At 35.5% G+C, this 17,614-nt stretch overlaps 1 protein-coding gene across 1 annotated transcript; it reads right to left on the bottom strand.

Moving 5' to 3' along the window:
• Positions 1–136: 136 nt before the first annotated feature.
• On the bottom strand, positions 137–5,555 carry LOC122015363 (thioredoxin F-type, chloroplastic-like). The gene is made up of 3 exons (XM_042572218.1): positions 5,183–5,555; positions 494–593; positions 137–413 (listed from the first exon to the last, which is right to left on the bottom strand). Exons 1-3 carry the CDS (start codon positions 5,482–5,484, stop codon positions 279–281), a joined length of 537 nt encoding a protein of 178 aa, XP_042428152.1. The 5' UTR covers positions 5,485–5,555; the 3' UTR covers positions 137–278.
• Between the last annotated feature and the right edge of the window lie 12,059 nt (positions 5,556–17,614).

Consider the following 17,614-nt stretch of genomic DNA (forward strand, 5'->3'; position numbering starts at 1 on the left):
TGATCCTGGGATAAATTGACAGTAACGCTGAGACGAACGTATTCGTCTTTTGTCACACAAAAATAGTAGGGTGGCAAATTCACAAGTCAAATTATCAACCTATATTTTCCTGTGCTATCCTTCGTGCTCGGTTCAATTAATGGAGACTTTGGAGAAAATATCTTTGTAACCACTGAACCAATCCACATGGTCAATTTCAGAATGCACACAACTAATCAAATGTTGCCATCGTATATTAGTCCCGAACTATATGGAATTGCCAAACAGGCAGGAAGATATCAACTTGATTTCACAGTGTCAATGGCGAGGACTAGATCATCATATTTTGCTCCTGTTACTTCCTTCACCACCTTCCCCTCCTTGAGGATCTTGAAAGTTGGTACTACTCTTATGCCCAACTCCTTGGCAAGGGTCTGCAAGGAGAATGGTAAAGAATCAGAGAAAGGATCACACATATAGTGAAATTACTTGAAACAAGAGGACCAATCTACACCTTATTGTCCTGATTGCAGTCTAGTTTCACGAATACAACATCGAGATGTTTCTCAGACAACTCCTGGAATTTTGGGGCCATCACCTTGCAAGGGCCACACCTGCAATCACAAATAAATGAGATCTTTGATGTGAGGGAAGCACTTGGGAATACCTTTCTTGAGCTATTTTAGAACATAAATGAATGAATAACGAAGCAACCTAAGACTACTGTTAATTATCTATGCTACATCCAATTGAAGTTAGAACATTGCTGAAACAAACTAATTGAAGAAAGTAGATATAAAGTACAGGGCAGGCTATGTAAGAGATCAAACTGTTGACCAGTTGAAAAAAAAATGTAGGTAGATTTGTCTAATTGAGGACGGTGGATGTTTGGTGCCACTAAGAAAAGATACAACAAAAATATAGCAGTTAAGAAATTAAAGAGCGTTTTCAAATTCTGTAAAAAATGATGAGAAACCATTTAAGCAGTGGTGCATAATTAGCATTTAGTTGTGGTAGAGATAGGGATAAAGATTCATTGAAAGTTAGGCAAAAGAAAGATTTGATGAGGCACTTTAGAAGCATAGAGATACATGGCTAAGAATCAAAGCAGTTTAGAACTGTCAGAAAACATGGTTAGGATAAGAATTCAGTATATTGGACCTGCCTTTAATATAAAGAAGCGTATTTATAAATCCTAATTTAACTAGCAAAATCCAGACTTATTGGATCTGAATGGTGTGAAATAGTTTCTACAACTAACCTACTGCCAAATAAGCAAATTTTAACTAGCCCATGTGGTTCATGAGAAACATTTACGGATGATATGGATCCAGTATCTTGGCTGAACTGCAGTATGATATTGTATATTGTTTATTGCCCAAAAAGCATCAAACAGTCAAGCCAATGATTTTCGGTGACATTTCAAATTCTTATTCTGAAGTAATTGTTTTGCAGACAAATACAACTACCCATATTTTACAGAGAGTTTGGTTGAGAAACATAAACAATTGTGATCAAGTGCTTTAGTTGACGAACCAAATTCATACAACTGGCTTTAAAACTTAAGTGTTAAGTTTCTCAAAGGCCAAGATGCAGATATCCTAGCACAAAATAGTTCTGAAAATGCAATATGGGCCCATCTTATACACTAACCATAAAAGCAATGACATGTATGCATTAACAAAAATTCAATAGCTTATTACTAGTTTGTGCTCTTGACTTGTATTAATTGATATTTTCTTTAGCATGATTCTAATTAACAAGAACCTTTAAAGTAGGTTATATTTTCTTTTTCTTGACTATATTTAATAAAATTAGTTATATTTTTTTAATATTATGAATTATGTAGTTATTCAATTAAATTAGGTTATATTTTCTTTTTCTTGCTCCCTCTTCCCCTTTCTTTGCAACCCACACACACCCACTTGCACGCCTAGTTGTCAGCCACTTGCAGTCACCAACTGACCACTCACATCTACCCATTGTCCATGAACACGTACCACTCCCCTTCAAGTTCACTCCACACAACTCGCACATGTCCCACCACATGTGATCACCAAACGCTTGCTACTTGTAGCTTCCAGTCATCCACCCGTGGTTGCTCGCTGCTCCCAGAAGGTCATCCGTAACCTCTCAATGCCCAAAGACCCCGCAGCACCCATCGCCTTCGGAAATGACCACGCAATCATGTCCTCTCTCCCCGATAACTTCTTCCTCTCCTCCTCTCTTTTGACCTTTCTTCATCTTTTACTTTTTCCCTCCACTTGGGTCTCACTTACATCTGTGTGTTGATGTCAAGAGTTTCACGTGTCGATTGATGGGCAGAACAATACATTTTGTTGTGTCAATCGACATAGCTTGACACTTCAAACGTTGATTATGAGAATATTTGTCATAGTTCTAAAGATTTATAACTAAAGAAGAAGCAATTCCATCAAAAAAATGTTGGACCCCGTGGTTGTTTTGATGTGATCAACCAAGTTAGGTTAGGTCCTGCTTGTTATTTAATCCCTGTGTCTAAGTGTGCAGGAGCTTAAGAGCACAGGAAGTCGAGCGGAAGACGCAGCTAGCAAGAAGGACGGCACGGGAAGGGAGTTGACGAGCTCGGTGCGTTCGAAGGATGAGAGAGCTGCAGAAGAGTACACCGATAGACGAGAAGAATGTGCGTGGCGTTCAAGGGACGAGAAGCCGGGTTGGAAGCCTGCTAGAGGAGAAGGCCGGAAATTAGGTTCGGGTGAGCCCTATTTTGGTTGGCCGCAATCACCCATGCATTCGGAGCCTCGGAAGAAGAGAACAAGTCAAAAGAAGCTGGAAAAGCTAGCTGGAGGCACCTTCAACGAATTGCTGAAGGCGCCTGCGTTGACTGCAGGCTTGGAGGCGCCTTCATTGTCTTGAAGGCGCCCTCAACCTTGTCCAGGACGCCTTCAAGGCCATTGGAGGCGCCTTCGACCTGGCCAAAGTAGTCGTTTGTAATCGGATAGAGTTTTATCTGGTCAAACCCCTTGGAGGCGCCCTCAAGACTCGAGATAGAGTTTCCATGAGCTATATAAAGACCCCTGAAGCTAGGAAATTATTCAATCAACTCTGTATCAACTTCCTAGCAACTATTTGAGCTTCTAGTGTGTAAAAGGCTTCTTCGCCTTCAAAGAAAGAGGCTTTTCTAGTGCGTTTTTTCAACTGCCTTGAATTAACAACCTTCTTAGTTGTAACCAAGTCAAAAGTCTGGGTCCTTTCTCTTACTGTTTATTTCTGTTATTTCTTTTATTATTATTGCTATTTTTTGAGTTGAAAGTTTGAGGAGGGTATTTTTATTTTACAAGCAATTCACCTCTCCCCTCTTGCTGGCTCCGCTGCACCAACAAAAAAGTTATCTCATATCCACCACAATAAAATATTGCCCAATGCCAAGGTGTTTTATGTAAAAAAAAACATGCTAACAACAAACTATATGATAAATAGATTGCCAACTTGAGTACTACACAATATTACACCTTTGTAAAAGTTCTATAACCATCCTCCAAATTATCAAGCACTCCAAACCTTTGGTAGGGATATTTTGTGCATCTCCGTCATTCTCAAGATACTAAGCTAGAGATAATTACTTTCAAACTATATTCCTAGGATTCAAAGACATAGAAGGGATATTGTTGCTATAATTGGAAAGTATTTATGAAGATTTATAATAGTTTTCATTGTATAGCCCTTCAACTAATATGGATAACTCTATTCCTTTATCATTATTTTCCTAACAAGTCACAGTTGAGTTTCCCCTCTTATGTCTCAACTGCTATCTAACCCAAGGACTGGTAACTCTTCTTCAGACAACTCCACCTTACTAACTTTACCAAGATGTTCTCGTATAATTAGGCCTCGCGTAAATCTGGAAAAAGAAACCCCACCAAATTGCTCTCCTTATCTTTCAAACATGATTTATTGTTTATTCATTATTCATTCAAAATCAGTAGAAGAGCTTAAAGCCTTGGAACTAAATTACAAATGAAATATAGTACCCTCCCTCTCAACCAGATTATCTAATGGCTGGATCAAAACGAGTCGGATAGATTCTTATCATTATAAAACTCTCTTGGTGGCACAGGAGATCAAAGAAGAATATGAGGTAGACTAAACTGAAACCTTTTGCTCTCATGTTTAAGATGACTATCTCAGTTTGCATCATAACTGTCACAGTGCTATTTCAAACTAGGATGCATATCAAATGGACGTCAAAAATGTGTTCTTTAATGGTGATTCCATAGAAATTATGCTTCCTTCCCGATATAATGCTCCTCCTAACATGGTATCTAGACAAAGAAAAACTCTTATGGTTTGAAGGACCACAAGCTTGTTTGCGAAACAAAACACAGTACTACAACAAGTAGGTCATTTCAGCAGAATTACAATGATTATTCTTTGTTTATTCTTCCATGGGCAAAGGTATCTTAGTTTATGTGGATGATAATTTAATTATTGGCGTCGACCCCTCCTCGGATATTCAATCTTTAAAATTTCCCACAAATGGTTTCAGATGAAAAATCTTGCACATACATTGTATTTTTGGCGATAGAAATATCAAAAATATGACAGTAATTCTCTCTAAAAGACATTACAGTAAAGATTGTATTACCATAACCGAAACTGATAATAAATAGATTGATATCAACCTCAAATTAACTGTAAAGTACAATCATGCAGACAAGTGCACATCTCTGATTCCGCACTATATCGGAGGAAAGGGGAAAGTCTTATTTATCTCATTGTTACTTGTCGAGGTATAACACATGGCGTGTAGATCAACAGAGCTACTCTGTGCTACTTTAAATCATTAGCTACTCTGTGCTACTGCTACTGCATCATCAGAGCTCCTCTATTCCTGCTGCCCTAAACTGAAGGGTTCACTGATGCTGAATATGCGGCTACTAGGACACTAGACGCTCTTCTACGAGTTATTGTGTTTTCTTAAGAATTTTCTTCCTATGAACTATTGCATTCCTTGCGTAATTATTTTATAATCTTAAGATTCCATATTGAGGAACTTGTATTTTAAGAGGAGGTTGAATTTTATATGGAACTAGAATGAATTATTGAATTCAATAGTCTAGTTTCCTCAACAACCCCTTTAACAGCGGTAGAGCAACCAAATGGATCGATCACAGGTATGGAAACCAGGAAAAAAAATTTTAAATGCGAGAGGGAGTGAATATACCATTGGGTGTACATGTCGAGGACGACGACCCTATCACCGGCAGCCTCGACAAGGGGCCAGAAAGTGTCCTTATTGACCTCCGTCACCTGCCCCACGACCGGAACGGCGGTATCCAAGCTAGACCTCACCGCGAGGAACTCCCTCCCTCTCTGGCCGGAGGCGGCGGAGCCATGAGGGCGCGACTGCCGGCTGTGCCAGTTTAGGGACCGATTCAGAGAGTTGGGAGAGGGATTAGCCCAAGGAGACGGCAACTGCGACGGGTTCGATCGGATCGAGGGAGAGAAGGCAACCCGCATCGCCATTGCGATTCGAAAGAGGAATCGAGGTAGGAAAAATGGGGGAGGCGGCTTCGGCACGGAGTGAGGGAGGCTGATGAGTGGATACGACTAATTAATAGTAATAACAGCAAAAAGATCTGGAGGAAAACTGATTTTTAAATGACGATAATACCCTCGTCATAGTGTGTTTGGGAAGCTTGTAATGACCTTGTTCACAAGAAGCAGGGTTATTTTCGTAAACACGGATATCCGGTTCGTCTCGTCCACAGAGAAGAGGAGAAATGAACTAGTTAGTGTTTTATTTTTATTTTTTTTCTGAGGTAGATATTTGCATGTAATTCGGACCAATTAATGAGAAGTAGGCAGAGTAAAGAATGTTGAACTGTGCAAAAAGGGAATTACATTCCCTCATCGCCCCGTCAGTTCACTTGGAACTGTACGTTTAATTAAAGGTTATTCTTAATATTCATTTAAAATTATCAATGAAAATTATATTTAATTTAGATAATTAATAATTTTTAAGTAATATTTTATGTTTGACCTATCAGTAAAAAGGACATATAACTTAGAAGATGAAAATCTCAGAAAATTAAATTATTCTTTATTTCGAAATTAACGAATTCTTTTACTTAAAAATGTCCTCCGATAAAAAATATATATAAAAAAAATGTAAAATGTAAAAACAAAAAAAAACAAAAATAAAAATAAAAACGAAGACGCAAAAATCTTTAAAAACAAATATTAAAAAAATTAAGAAACGTCAAAAAAAAAAAAGGAAAAAATAAAAAAAAACACACATAAAAAAACGTAAAAACATAAATAAGAAAAATAAAAAAAAAATTTAAAAAAAAAAGGAAAAAGAGAAAAAAAAAATGAAAACAAATAAAAAGAAAGGTAACACTTACCATTTGAGCTAAGTCCATAGAAAAAAAATAAAAAATGTTCAAATAATAAGGATAGGAGATGTCAAATAGTTAAGATGAGATCCACTGATCTCTTTTCATGCTCTGCTCTTAGATCAGGAGATTGGTGGAAGATAATGACTTCCACCTGTTAATAGATGGGGGTCATTATTTTCCACTAATACAAAGGTTAGACTGGTCTAGTCTTTATGGACCAGAGTATCTCATTCCCTAATAGTCGGTATTATAGAATTAATTTTCTTCATAATTTTGGAACATTGATTGTGACATGGAGAATCATTCATATTTTTAGAATTATCATGGTGGTTGTTCCTATATGAAAATTGAGATGATGGTAAACTAAGAATGTGACTAGAAAGTTGACGAGGCGAGGACTCTGTGTAGATATGTAACATAGGAGGCGTTAGTGCCAAGCCAGGAAGGGGTTCCCGACGATGACCCTTCGATTCTTAAGTCAATTTCCGGTGAGTAGAAAAATAGAGAATATCTGCCTGTAGATAGGAACTCCTTTATAGTATCATTGTAATGTTCGTGCATGCATCTCAAAGTGTAGACATGTTTTCCTATGCGTCCTAGAAAAAGACAAGTCAAAAAGTGTCCCTGACACCCTTCCTTAAGCAGTCATGCAACTCTCTGATGTGACAGCTTAGAAGCTTCTAAAGTACGATTTACCTCTTGGGCATGCTCTGTTGTCAGCGGCACAAACTCCCAAAAGGATATGACAAGATAGCTAATGGGCCCATGTGCGATCGACTACCCGCTGCTCGACCAACTAATCCTAGCCTGGACGTAATGAACAGAGTTATTGCCCTACTTTTCGTTCGGCTGTATTGTTGTCGGAGGACTGCCCTTTGTCCGACCGGACATGCCTCCCGCTCGGGAGTAGTGGTCTGGGGCTATTAACCTTAATCGCAGGCTTTCCTAGAGCGATCATTCAGACGCGATTTGGGTTGATAGGATGGTCACGCTCGGCCTGATAGACGATATTGTCGCTCGGCTTAATTGGTTTGCTTCATGGGCTGGGCCTTTGATTGATCTGACTTTGACCTCCACGTCCGCTACTTTTCTTCTACTTTAATCCACTAATGGGCCCCCTCATCATCACATAAGTGGCAAAGGGAGATTTTTATAAGCTAAATCGATCATTACTTTTACTATCCTAAGCTATCCGAGCCGAGCACCTTTCTATTTCAAACCCGAGTGGGCGTCGTTTATTTCGATAAAATGTCTTCTTCAAGTAAGCACTAGAAGGAGCATTACTTCTACATCCGTCTCCCCGTCCTGCCCGACTTTTCGACCTACTGCCAAATAGAGTTGGCGAAGTCTCCTCCGGTCGGCCGGTATTAAAGCCGGTCGGACTACCTTCAAACAGTTGTGAGCTTGGCCAGTTAGAAATATCACATACACCAATTGTTATTGAAGGAGATCCTATATATGTTTGGGCTAAGTCATATCCAAACGTGGTAGCCCATCCCCTTAAGTATATCCTTTTTCTTCCCAATATCTTTGAATCTAACTAATTTCTTATCCTTTTTTGCAGCTCAAATCATGCTGAGGGCACAACTTAGCGGCAAGAGCAAGCTTGTCGATGCGGAGATCAACGTCGAAGGCGTCACCAAGCTGGAGAGTCGAGGCCTGCTGCCAGTCGAGCATTCGGAAGAGTCGATCGATGAAGCAGGGGGAAGCAGGGTGGCGACTAGTGACACAGTGGCCACCACTGGCGAATTGCCCCCCGAATGACAATCCATGGCGCTGATCTCAGTGCCTTCAGAGTCGGCCACTTCTGGTGAGCCGCTCATCCAACACCGCAAGAGGCACTGGGCGGAGACTTCTTCTCGCTCGGCAACTTTAGCCCTACAACCCTCTATTCCTTCAACTTCCCAGCATCCATCCAAGCAGGGCAAAACTTCATCTTCAGCAGTCCCTAAGAGAGACTGCCTTACCAACCCCTCCATCCTCCTATCGGATACCTTTGTTGTCCGTGCTACCAGGCGGGACGATATATGCATCATCGGTTGCCTACTTGCCACCTCCACCCACCAGCCCGGCCGACTAGGTATCCATAATTCGCTCCTCCCCCATGTTCAAGTCCAAGGGCCTGGTCACTTCAGAGCCATCAGACCCAAGCGGTCGATGAAGCATCAAGGTCATCCTTCACTTGCCTACTAACGAGTGGCATCACCTGGATGGTGTCGAGCCGTGCTCCCCGCGGCACCAAAAAATCATCCAAGGTCCCCTTGCACAAACATGGGCAGATGTCAGGGATAGAGCGACGACCATTCTGCCCGAGGAGCTCGCTAACGACTTTACTCAGAAATCCACTGAGGTGAATTTTAACTAAGTATTTTCTCTACATTCCCCGATCAAAACTAATTACTTTTTTGTCTTGCAGCTCTGAGTGGACCAATGGCTAGCGTTTTTGGAGCATGAAAACCAATAGCTGCAAGCCCCGTCCGGCCAAGCATACACCTCACGGGCTCAGGTTGAGCAACTCATTGTGGAGGTTGTCTAATTGAAGAAAGACTTAGAGCAAAGCTCCAAGCAGCTGCTGGGCTCTGAAGGGGTGCTCAACGTGGAGAAGAACAAGAATCACGAGCAGACCCTCCAACTCGACCAGCTAACCAAGTAAGCTCATAACTTTGAGTCAAAGATAAATTCTACCAACGTCAAGAAACTTTGAGCTATCAAAGACCTTGACCACAAAAACAAAGAGGTTCGAGTCTTGGCCCAAAATCTTAAAGAGGCGGAAGCTACTTTGGCGGCCAAGCAAGTTAGCCGAACAGTAGAGCAGGTGACGAGCAAACTCCATCTCGGTGAGAAAGATGTTGAGCTTGCTACTTTTAAGGTTGAGTTGGCTAAATAATATTTATACTAAACAAAGAATGTCGATGAAGTTTGTCGGCGCTATGTCGGAGCAGTAGCTTGCTTGAAGGTGTGTTGCAGAACAGTAACACGAATACAGTCTTGCACAGAGGTGAATTGAAAATTGATTGCCTGCCTTAGATCTCAAGCTCCTTTTTATAAGAATTGTCACTGTTCGGTCGACCGATCCTCGAGTTCGGTCGATTGAACCCGCTCCCTTCCTTCTTTGCTGAGATCCTATCTTTGAGCATTAATGATGTTTAATGGTTCGATCGATCGATCATCATATTCGGTCGACCGAACGGTACACTTTCCTCGTTTGTGGAGATTCTTCATTAATGCTCTTTAATGTAATGATCGTTCAATCGATCAATACCCTGGTTCGGTCGACCGATCAGGTTGGCTTCCATATTTGCTTCTAATCGATTTGATCTCTGTCACATCATCATGGCTCGATCTACCGATCCTCTGGTTTGGTCGACCAATCAAGCTTTGATTATATTGTGCTCTACTTTGGTCTGAACTAGTCTCTAGTCTGAGTTAGCCTTGCTCGGTCGACCGATCCCTCTGTTCGGTCGACCGATCAAGTCGTTCCCTGTAAAACAGAGTTAAACAATATTTCCCTGCAAAATAAAGGCTAGCATAGTAATATAGTGAGATGCATGAGTAGTAATAGACAGTAACACTATCTTGATCTCAACTTGGAAACCTTCCCGATTTCTTCAGTTGGATCAACGACCTAGGATTTGTTCCTTCCCGAAACACAACCTCACCGTCACTCCTCTAGTTGCTTACCTCGACCTACCTGTCAAACCTTGGTCATCCAGACCTATTTGGACTTTGCTGCTTAGCATCAGATTAGCCCACCAGGACTTTCCCTTGATGTTCGGTCCTCCAAACCTATCAAGCTTCCCTGCCAAGTGTCGGATCCTCTCAACCCACTTGGTCTTTCTAGCTAGCTTCCATGATCTGCTAAGTCTTTCCTACCTAATCACGACTAGGGCTTTCCTGATTGAGTAAATAGCTTGCACACTCAATCAACTTGTTAGAACACAACAAGACTTAACTTGAATTTTTGACAACATCAAAACTCAGGTTCGATTGTGGTGCACCCTACTCCAACAATCTTCCCCTTTTTGATGTTTGGCAATCAAGGTTCACAGTTAAGTTAATAACATATACAAACATATAAGTAAACAAGCATTTTTATTTTTCACTTTACTCCCCCTGAGTTTAACAACTACCTCTCCCTCTTTGACACACATCAAAAATAGAAGAAACACAACTTAAGAGTTTTGAAATATGGTTTTGAAAATAAGATTTTGATAAAAAATCTAAGCAAGGAAGAAAAGTAGACCTTTAAAAACCGAGAAAGATACATTTTGAAAGGAAGTTTAAAATTTTCTAAAGTCAAAAATAAGAACATTAAGTAAAGTTAAAAATTTGGTAGGGAAAATAATTTTGATAATCAAGTTAAATTTTAAAAGGTTGTTAGTGTAAAATAATTTTAAAATTTTGTTAAGAAAATTATAAAAAAATTTGGTAAGTTAAAGTTTAAAAATTTCTTAGGGTAAAAAGTAATTTTAAAAATTTGATAAGTTAAAGATTTTTAAAGATGAAGTTTGAAAATTTTGAAAATATAAAAGGTACTCCTGAAAATAATTCAAAAAATAATTGAGAAAATGTTATTAATGCTCCCCCTAAAATTGGTAAGTACCTAAAAGTCCAAGCATGATTTTAAAAACTAGAAAAAAAAAATCCTTATGATAAAATATCCAAACTTCATACTTAGTTGACTACCACAAGATAACAACTACTGATTCAGGTTGGTCAATTTGAGTGTGTGATTCTAACTAGCTTGTTACTAGCTAGATTGTCCAAATTGATCAATATAGTTTGTTTAAAGTCTAGATTTATAGTGATGCACTGACTTAAACATCTGAAATCTTAGGATAAGTCCTAAGCATCTCATACCATTCTATGTTTCAAAATACACAAGCAAGGTGTCCTACTATGCTTGTGAGATGTTGGCTGCTAAAACTATAGGAACATGCATTTCTACGGTAAGACCTAGGCTACTCCAAAAAGATAAAATATTTTAAAATTAGTTTTGAAAACAAATTTTGAAAATATAACTTTGAAAATATAATTTTGAAAAACTACTAGTAATAATATTTGAAAACATGTAATAAAGAAAAAGACCTATCTTATAAAACACATGCCTAATTGTCTTCTAAGTTACTGAATTCAGTTTCAGGTAAAGGTTTGGTAAATATATCAGTTTGGTTAGATTTGAATTTAATATAGTTAAGTTCAATATTTCCTTTAGTAACAAAATCTCTTAACAAAGTGATGTTTAACTTCTATGTGTTTAGTTCTAGAGTGATGTACTGGATTTTTAGTTAGATTTATAGAGCTTATATTATCAATGTAGGTTTTAACATTTTTATAGTCTAGATTAAAATCTTTTAAAGTATGGGGCATCCATAGTAATTGAGCTACGCATTCGCCCATTGCTATGTATTCAACTTCAATAGTAAATAATGCAACACAATGTTGCTTCCTATTAAACCAACTAACTAGAGAAGATCCTAGTAGGTGACATCCTCCACTAGTACTTTTTCTATCTAACTTGCATCCGGCATAATTGGAGTTAGAATATCCAACTAACTCAAAATGTGAGGTTCTTGGATACTACATTCCGACATTAATGGTTCCTTTTAAGTATTTAATTATTCTTTTAACATAAGATAGATGAGACTCTTTTACGCATGTTTGATAACGAGCACACAAATTTATTGCAAATAATATGTCAGGTCTGCTTGTAGTTAAGTATAGTAAGGTGTCTATCATGCTTCTATAGTATTTTAGGTAAACTGATTTACCATTTGGGTCACTATCTAGATTAATGTTACTTGCCATAGGTATTTTTAGTTCTTTTGAGTTTTCCATTCCAAATTTTCTAAGTAGTTCTTTTGTGTATTTAGTTTGATGTATGTAGTTTCCTTCTTTAGTTTGTTTAATTTGTAGTCTTAGAAAGTAATTTATTTCTCCAACTAAACTTATTTCAAATTCATTTTTCATTAAAGTTATAAATTCTTTTAAGAATTTTGAGTTGGTTGACCCAAACACTATTCCATCTACATAAACATGGTCTATGAATATGTCAGAGTTAAGGGTTTTTATGAAAAGTGTATGGTCAATTTGACCTTCTTTAAACCCTTTCGAATTTAAAAAGCTAGATAGTCTCTTATACCAAGCCCTAGGTGTTTGTTTTAATCCGTATAGTGCCTTTTTTTAGCCTAAAGACATGGTCTAGGTATTCAAGATCTGTAAAACCTGGTGGTTGACTTACATAGACTTCTTCTTTAATTTGTCCATTTAGGAATGTAGATTTAATGCCTATTTGATATAGCTTGAATCCTTTGTATGCTGCATAGGCTAGCAACATCCTAATTGATTCAAGTCTGGCTACCGGGGCATAAGTCTCGTAGTAATCGAGTCCTTCGACTTGATTAAACCCTTTGGCAACTAGTCGAACTTTATTCCTTATGATTTCTCCTTGATCATCTAACTTATTCCTAAATACCCACTTAGTGTCAATAACTGACTTATCTTTTGGTGGAGGTATAAGAACCCAAACCTGATTTCTTTCAAATTGACCTAACTCTTCTTGCATCGCAATTACCCAATCGGGCTCGGACAGTGCATCATTTACGGTTTTAGGTTTAATTTTTTTATATTAGTACTATTTGACTTAAGTTCCTAAAGGCTAATCTAGTTTGAACCCTTAATTCATGATTACCTATTATTTGTACAATTGGATGATTAGGGTTTGGTCTTATTGTTCGTAGGTTAGTTTTTTCATTTTATTTGTTTTGTGTTAATTGTTCTTCTTCTTATTGATTTGTGGAACTATGTTGAGTATTAGTTTTTTCAAGATTAATTATGTTGGTATTAACATTTTCATCAAAAGTTACATTAGTGGTTTCTTCAATTTTTAAAGTGGATTTATTATAAACTCTATAGGCTCTACTTGTAGATGAATATCCAAGAAAATTTCCTTGTTGAGTTTTGAGTTGAATTTCCTAAATAATTTTTAAGGTTTAAAATATGCACATTACATCCAAATACTTTAAAGTATTTTAAGTTTGGAATTTTATTAAAACAAATTTCATAAGATGTTTTATTTAGAAATTTATTGATTATAATTCTATTTTGGACATAACAAGTTGTATTAATAGCTTCAGCTTAAAAATATTTAGATAAATTATATTCATTTAATATTGTTCTTGCAACTTCTTGTAAGGTTCTATTTTTACATTTTACTAGACCATTTTGTTGTGGGGTCTTGGTGCATGAAAACTCATGATGATAACCATTTTCTAAATAAAAGTTTGTAAAATTTTGATTATTAAATGTACCTCCATTATCACTTCTAATTTTCTTAATTTTTATTTCTTTTTCATTTTCTATTTGTTGGTAGAAATTACTAAATATTCCAAAGGTTTCATATTTATGAGTTAAGAATTTAACCAAAGTGTATTTGGAGTAGTCATCTATTATAACTAAGCAGTAAATGCTTTCATTTAGTGATTTTACTCCATGAGAGTCAAATAAGTCTAAATATAATAATTCAAGTATTTTATTAGTTCTATTTTGATTAGTTAATTTATGAGTTGATTTAATTTATTTTTCTTGTTGACAAGGGTTACATATTTTATTCTCGAGGGTTCTTAATTTAGGCAAACATCTAACTAAACCAATTTTGTTAATTTAAATAAATTTCTAGCATAGGTGTGAGCTAGTCTCCTATGCCACAACTATATTTTTTTGTATTGTGTCAAAAGACAATTGTGTGAAGTTTTTGGTAGATTTATTGAATAAATATTTTTATCTCTAAATCGTTTCAATAATATATTGATTGAGTTTATATAACTTATTTGACATTCAGAAGATAAGAATTTTACTTTAAATTAAGAGTCACATAATTGACTTATACTAATCAAATTATAATAAAAATGTTCAATAAGCAACACCTTGTTAATTAATATACTTGATTATAATTAAATTTTCCTTGTATCAATTACCTTTAATTTGTCGTTGTTTCCAAAGGCAACTGAACCTAAATTTTTGAACTTGATATTAGTAAATTTGTGCAGATCCTCAGTCATGTGTCTGAAGCAGCCACTATCCAAAATCTATTTGTCCAAATCTTTGGATTCCTACAAAATGTAGGAGTTAGACCAAAGTTTGATTTAATGGAAATTGTAAGTTGTTAGTTAATCTTTAATTTTAGTAATTGATTAATTATAATTATGTTTTAAAATTAAGTTTAACTATTAATTTAATTTTAATTTAATTAAGTTTTTAAATTTAGTTTAATTATTAAGTTTTAATTAGATTTAGGTTTAATAATTAATTAAGTTTTTTAATTTAAGATTTAATCTTAATTTGTTTATTTGAATAATGTTGATTAATTTTAATTTAGGTTTGAATTAATAATTTTAAATTTAAGTTAAGTTTATTTTAAGTCAAGTTTATTAGTTTAATAGTTAAGTTTATTAATTTAGGAATTAAGTTAAGTTTTAAGTTTAATCTTAGTTTTAAATTTTTAATTAAATTTATTTTAGATTTAGTTTTTTAGTTTTTAATTAAGTTTAAAAAGAATTTAAGTTTAAATTAATTGAATTTTAGTTTTAATTAATTTTATATTTTAAGTTATGTTTTTAATTTTACATTTAAATTTAATTAGGTTTAAAAAAAAAATTAAGTTTTAGTTTTAATTAATTTTAAGTTTTAACTAATTTTAGATTTTAAGATTTAAGTTATGTTTTTAATTTTACATTTAAATTTAATTAGGTTTTAATTAAGTTTAAAATTTTTAAGTTTAAATTAATTGAATTTAAGTTTTAATTAATTTTAAGTTTCAATTACTTTTATATTTTAAGATTTAAGTTATGTTTTAAGTTTAATTTAAGTTTAAATTTAAGTTTTAATTAATTTTAAGTTATGTTTTAAGTTTAATTTAAGTTTTAATTAATTTTAAGTTTTAGTTAATTTTGATTAGGTTAGAATTTTGATTTTAAGGTTAAGTTAGAGTTGATTCGATTAGATTAAATAAAGGGCATATACAAAAAAAGGTTGTTTAACCCATGTTTGATTTAAACTTAGCTTTGGGTTAATCAAGCAGGCTTCTTAAGGATAGGTTTTCAATTCAATGGTAAGACATATGACCTTCTTGTGTATCAACGGTGAACCACTTGTTGAATAATTTCCAAAATATTCCTGCCCAAAAAACTTAATACCAAGTTTTGGTCTAATTAGCCCATGTTTGACTGGGGTAGTTTCAGTCAGATCTACTAAGCCTAGTGCACCAGGTAAATTACACAAGATTCAGCCTAGACATGCGTTCGACAAAACTTCCTTAACGTACTATCATTCCAATCCATTCCGATGCTATGCTATTAGGGTTTGGTAAATCTTTTTAACTAACTATTCTAAGCTAAGCAGAAAAGTAAACCTAATCCAATAGAGCGTGTAGTTGCGTGGTCGTCTTTCCGGGAAGAATTTTAATATTAGACAAATTATTTAATAACAAATCTTTTTTATTTACCTTAGATTCGTCAGTTCCTTCGTGCAGCTTTACCAAATGGTCCCAGAGTTTTTTTTGCATTTTCATAGGGCCCGACTTGATTCAGTTCTTCCATCGTTAAGCCCCACTGAATGGTGTTGATTGCTTTGTAGTTTAGTTGTGCCTTCTTGATCATTGGAGGGGTCCAGTCTTCTGATTCTACTAACTTTTTGTTGGTTGCTACTCGGAAAACCTAGAGGTTCCACTGTACAAAAATTTTGTACAAAGGTCTGAACCTTTTCCTACCTACCATGTGTTCTTTTAAATTAAATTTTTGATCGCCTGCGGAACTTAACACGTTTGATCCAAAACTTAATCTATTTGTTCTTTTAGGTTTTGACTTGGATCTCCTGCGGAACTTAACACGTTCGACCCAAATCTCCTTAAGTTATTAATTCCATTAAATATTAATTTCCATAATTGGTTCCCAGTACTGACGTGGCGAGGCACATGACCTTCTTGGATATGGGAGCAACCACCACCGACTAGACAAAACCTTTTATGGAAAGATAATATTTAATTTCCTAAAATAACTTTAGGTTAACCGAAAAGAACAATCAAATCACAAGGGAAATAAAAACAAAAGAACACTATATCGAAAACAAATTCGAAACTCTAGAATCGTATGCCTCTTGTATTTAGTATTATTTCCAAAAATAACTAGTATGATGCGGAAAGAAAAATACTAGTTATACCTTTTAGAAAAACCTCTTGATCTTCTACCGTATTCCTCTTCTAACCTCGGACGTTGTGTGGGCAACGATCTTCCGAGATGAGAAACCACCAATCACCTTCTTCTTCCTTGCAAGTTTCGGCCATCAAAACATCTTCTAGGATGAAGAGGTTCGGCCACCACCACCATGCTCCAAGGGATGCTAGAAACGAGGCTTGCTTTCTCTCCTTCTTCTCCTTCCTTGATCCGGCCACTAACAAAAGCTCCACCAAGAGGTAAGTTTTGACCAACAAGAGGAGAGGAGAGAAATAGGGCCAGCCACACCACCAAGGAAAAAAGAGGGAGAAAAATAGAATAGAGTCGTTAGCTTTGAAGCCTCCTCTACCCCTCTTTTATAATCCTTGATCCTGGCGAATAAGGAAACTTTAATAAAAATTTCCTTAATTCTTTTTCCATTGAAAAGGAAAAATTATTTAATTAAAAACAATTTTCTTTCTCAATTTTATTTGGCCGGCCACACCAAAGCTACAAACAAGGAGAGTTTTAATTAATTAAAACTTCCTAATTTGTCTCCAGAAATTTATAAAATTTCTCCAATAATTTAATCCCTTCATGATTGGTTTATAAAAAGGAAATTTAATAAATTAAAATCTTTCTTTTAAACATGTGGATAAAAAGAAAGTTATCTCTAAAAATTAAAATCTCTTTTAATCTACAAATAAGGAAAGATATCAAATCTTTTCTCAATCTTTTGTAGAAACTAATAAAAGAGAATTATTAATTTTTAAAATTTCTTTTAAATCATAAACATGGTTAAAAGGAAAGTTTTCTTAAAATTTAAAATCCTCCTTTAATCAACAAATAAGGAAAGATTTCAAATTTTAAACTCTCTTTTAAACATGTAGATGATTTACAAATAAGGAAAGTTTTACCAAAATTAAAACCATCCTTTTAAACTACAAATAAGGAAAGAGATTAATCTCTTCTCTTAATCTTTGTAGAAAGCTATAAAAGGAAATTTTTAATTTTTAAACTCTCTTTAAAATCATGATATCCACATAA

The sequence above is a fragment of the Zingiber officinale genome, chromosome 8B (genome assembly GCF_018446385.1).
Source record: "Zingiber officinale cultivar Zhangliang chromosome 8B, Zo_v1.1, whole genome shotgun sequence".
NCBI lineage: Eukaryota > Viridiplantae > Streptophyta > Magnoliopsida > Zingiberales > Zingiberaceae > Zingiber > Zingiber officinale.